Source organism: Stegastes partitus, unplaced genomic scaffold, assembly GCF_000690725.1.
Source record: "Stegastes partitus isolate 25-593 unplaced genomic scaffold, Stegastes_partitus-1.0.2 Scaffold94, whole genome shotgun sequence".
NCBI lineage: Eukaryota > Metazoa > Chordata > Actinopteri > Pomacentridae > Stegastes > Stegastes partitus.
In genome coordinates this window covers 609,858-613,276 of record NW_007577825.1, presented here as the reverse complement: position 1 = coordinate 613,276, position 3,419 = coordinate 609,858, and the positions used below count along the sequence as shown (strand labels likewise).

The window sequence follows — 3,419 nt, the reverse complement described above, 5'->3', positions numbered from 1 at the left end:
TGCCGCACATTTCCTCCCCTTCACTTCACATATTTGTCAAACCAAACACAAAGAAGAAGGGTGATGGGAAAGGGTCAATAACCTTTAGAAAATATGCTCTCGTGGACAAAATGTGCCCTGTGAATGTGACGTTTGTTCATGTGAAAATGTGTTTTTCAAGTCAAAAAAACCCTGATCTGCAAGCCTTGGCTACTTTTCATCCAGCTGTCACTCATAAATAGCTACTGCTGTCAGACGCTTTTCTTTTTTTTGTTGTTGATTGTGTGGCAACACTTTCACAGCCAAAGGAAAAAAAATGGGGGAAAAAAAGTACAGACACCATTTGCTCAAGAAAAAAAAACAAAACACATGTTCCATAGATAAATTGTGTGATTTGACAGGAATGACTACCGACTTTCAGTGAATGAGAATTAAGAAACGAGGCTTATGTGACCTTGGCATATCTGAGACGACATTAAAGCACACTAAATGGACATGCAGACGGTGAGTCATGAAGAGGCTTTTTGAAAAAACTGCAAAAAGGAAATTACTAAGAGGTTTGGTGCTTTATGCTGATGGTCATGACTCATGATCATGACCATCAACAGAAAGGCGTCCCTGCTATTATGGCAAATGGACTGGATTTATTTCGAGCTCTCACATTAGCCTGCGCACAAACACACACGCATACAATCCATTCGCGCACCGATGGCGGAGAAGCTGCCATGCAAGGCCATGACCTGCTCAACCGGGAGCAGTTTTTGGGGTTTCGATGTCTTGCTCAAGGACACTTCGACATGCTTGTCAGAAGGAGGAAAACCAATCGACCCTGATAACTGGCGGACCGGCTCGACCTCCTGAGCTTCTCTACACACAAGCAGCAGGCCGATTCAAGAGACATACGTTATGGCTGCCGAATGAGCTCTGTAAAAATGTCGATTATATTGGAAGACAAATTTTTTTCCATGCATTTTTTTCAGGCATTGTGGGTATTCACTAAATGCAGAAAACATTCTTGATGACGTAAGCTGACACACGGCGCATTGCTTCTGGGTGGACAGTATGCTCCTTTTGTAGCTACATTACTACAGTACTTTGAATAATACTAAAGGACAATATGTACATTTTAAAAAGGACATTTCACTAATGCAGCTACTTTTTAATCGTGATTTCTACGCAGCAAGCATTCTGCTTTCATATAGACTGATGTGCCCTTGACAAACAAATACTGTTCTTGTTCTTGAATTAGTCCCGTCACAGGACAATAACGCTAATCTTTGCAATAGTAGTTTTTTATTTTTTTATTTTTTTTATTTTATCCCAAGTTCTTGTCCTGTGGGACAGGAGAGATTGAGAAAGTGTAATCCTGGTCATTTAAGACCCTGATTTCCTTAAGGTCAACCCCACATGGAAATGGGTGGGTGCGTTATGAAATGCAGCAAACACAGCAGCATGGAGTTACTGCGCCCCTGTGTTAACAGTAGAGGACACAGTGAGTGATTTGGGCATTTGAAGGCCCATTTAGGTGTTCGTTTTCTGGCTGTTCTGATACTCTTTACACCTCTGCACACCAGCCCAGTCTACGTAGCTGTCTGTCCTCTCCCCATACAGTTAAGTGGGAGGACTGCTTATGAAAGATGGCTGAGGAGGGTCGAAGAGGTGTAGCAGAGTGATTGGGCTGGTTTCAGATTGTGTCCTGACTCATTCCCCTTTAAGGTAGCCGTTAGCATTATTTCCCGTCCCTCTGCTCCTCTCTCGTCTCCTCCCACCCCCCAAAGTTCCTGCGGACCCTCCTCCGCCCCCAGCATCTGACCGGTGGTTTGACCAGCCGTCCTCGGGACCCTCGTGGAAGCGCAGCCGCAGCGTTTTGCGGATGACCAAGCGCTCCACGATGAAGGAAGCGCAGAACCAGGGCACAGCGTACTCGGCCGTGATCAGTCCCATGAAGTTGTAGCGGAACTCGGAGTAGTCCCAGGGGCAGGCGTTGAACTGGCGCAGCAGCAGCCCCGTGCCAAACTCCCACAGGTATGTCCATAGCGTGTAGATGATGCAGCGCAGCAGCACGGGGCAGCGGCCGCGCAGCTTCAGGTACATCCGCTCCACGATGAGGATGCAGGTGCCGTAGATGAAGAGCGCCCACACGCTGGTCACGCCGGGGAACTTCCAGTTGCAGTTGACCACAAACTCCCAGGCCGCGGTGAACATCACCTCACAGAAGTAGCCGTGGATGGCGTAGAGGTACCAGCGCGACAACGCCGTCAGAGGAACTGGAGCCTCTGGGGTTTCCATGGTCACCATCCTTGGTCCTCTTGGTTTTACACAGATTTTAAGTCTTTAGTAGTAAGGTGCAGATCTGAGGGAAAAGCAGAGAAAGATTTAGGAAAGTGCCACACAGGTCACGGGATACATCATGTCAACTCTCATAGCTTTAAAACTTAAGATTCAATCAAACCCCTTTTTTCTGCTACGGTCATTCGGTTCAGAGACAGATGAGGGATCGTATGCATGCATGTAAGTAGCTCTCCTTGTAAAGAGGCTGCAGAAAACAAAATGTATTCGCACGACTATTTATCAGTCATTTTTAGGATTTGGCCAAAAAAATCAGTTTTCAATATGGCAAGGAGTGTTAAATTTAAAAAACTGAGTCAGAGTGAGATATTTTTTGCAGATCTTGCAGTGCTGCTGTGTGGAAAATGATTCACACGTCGTGCAGCATGAAATCAGTATCTGGTTGCAGCTATTATCAAAAGTGGAGTGTGTGATTCTGATTCAATATGATTTTTTGGAAAAATTATCGATTATGTCCTCAAAGTCTGCATAAAAAAATCTGGTGTTTGTACACACTCCTGGCTCTGTAAGTTGGAAACAAATAAGAATAACTTATCTAGCGAGAAAATGTGAAAAGCGAAGGGGAGAGAAGATGGGAGGAAAGGGAGGCATTTGGAGGAAGAGATCCAATAAATGTGGCTCATACCAACTGTCTAAATATGCTAACGAGCAAAATATCAACAATCTTTCCCCAGAATCACTGGCTCCACATTTGACTGGCACATTTGTTCACACAAGATTAAAATAAAAGAAAGAAAAGTCCTTTGCTGAAATTGATGTTTTTGAAGGAGAATATTCCTAAACGTGTGTCGTGTATTTTGTCCTTTAGCTTGAAGTAGTGATGACTTTAGGTGGTTAGGCATCCTGTTTTATGTGTTATTAAAAATGTAGGATGTTTTCAAGTTTAAAAGTATGTCATGCATTTTACACTAACCCCACAAGTCACTGGAAAATGCCAGTTTGTCACATGTAGTTTTCAGAAAGAGTTTTTTTGGCTGCATTGTAAATAAACGCACCAGTTGGGCAGAGTTTATACTCCGTTCAGAGTGCATGTTGGATGCTGGGATTGCGTCAGAAGCCTCTTCCCCCCACAACAATCAAATATTAGGTAG

At 44.3% G+C, this 3,419-nt stretch overlaps 1 protein-coding gene across 1 annotated transcript; it reads right to left on the bottom strand.

The window, feature by feature from the left end:
* Positions 1-550: 550 nt before the first annotated feature.
* Positions 551-2,277, bottom strand: tmem229b (transmembrane protein 229B). Its single transcript, XM_008277302.1, has one exon. The coding sequence runs from the start codon at positions 2,275-2,277 to the stop codon at positions 1,681-1,683; it is 597 nt and encodes a 198-aa protein (XP_008275524.1). The 3' UTR covers positions 551-1,680.
* Between the last annotated feature and the right edge of the window lie 1,142 nt (positions 2,278-3,419).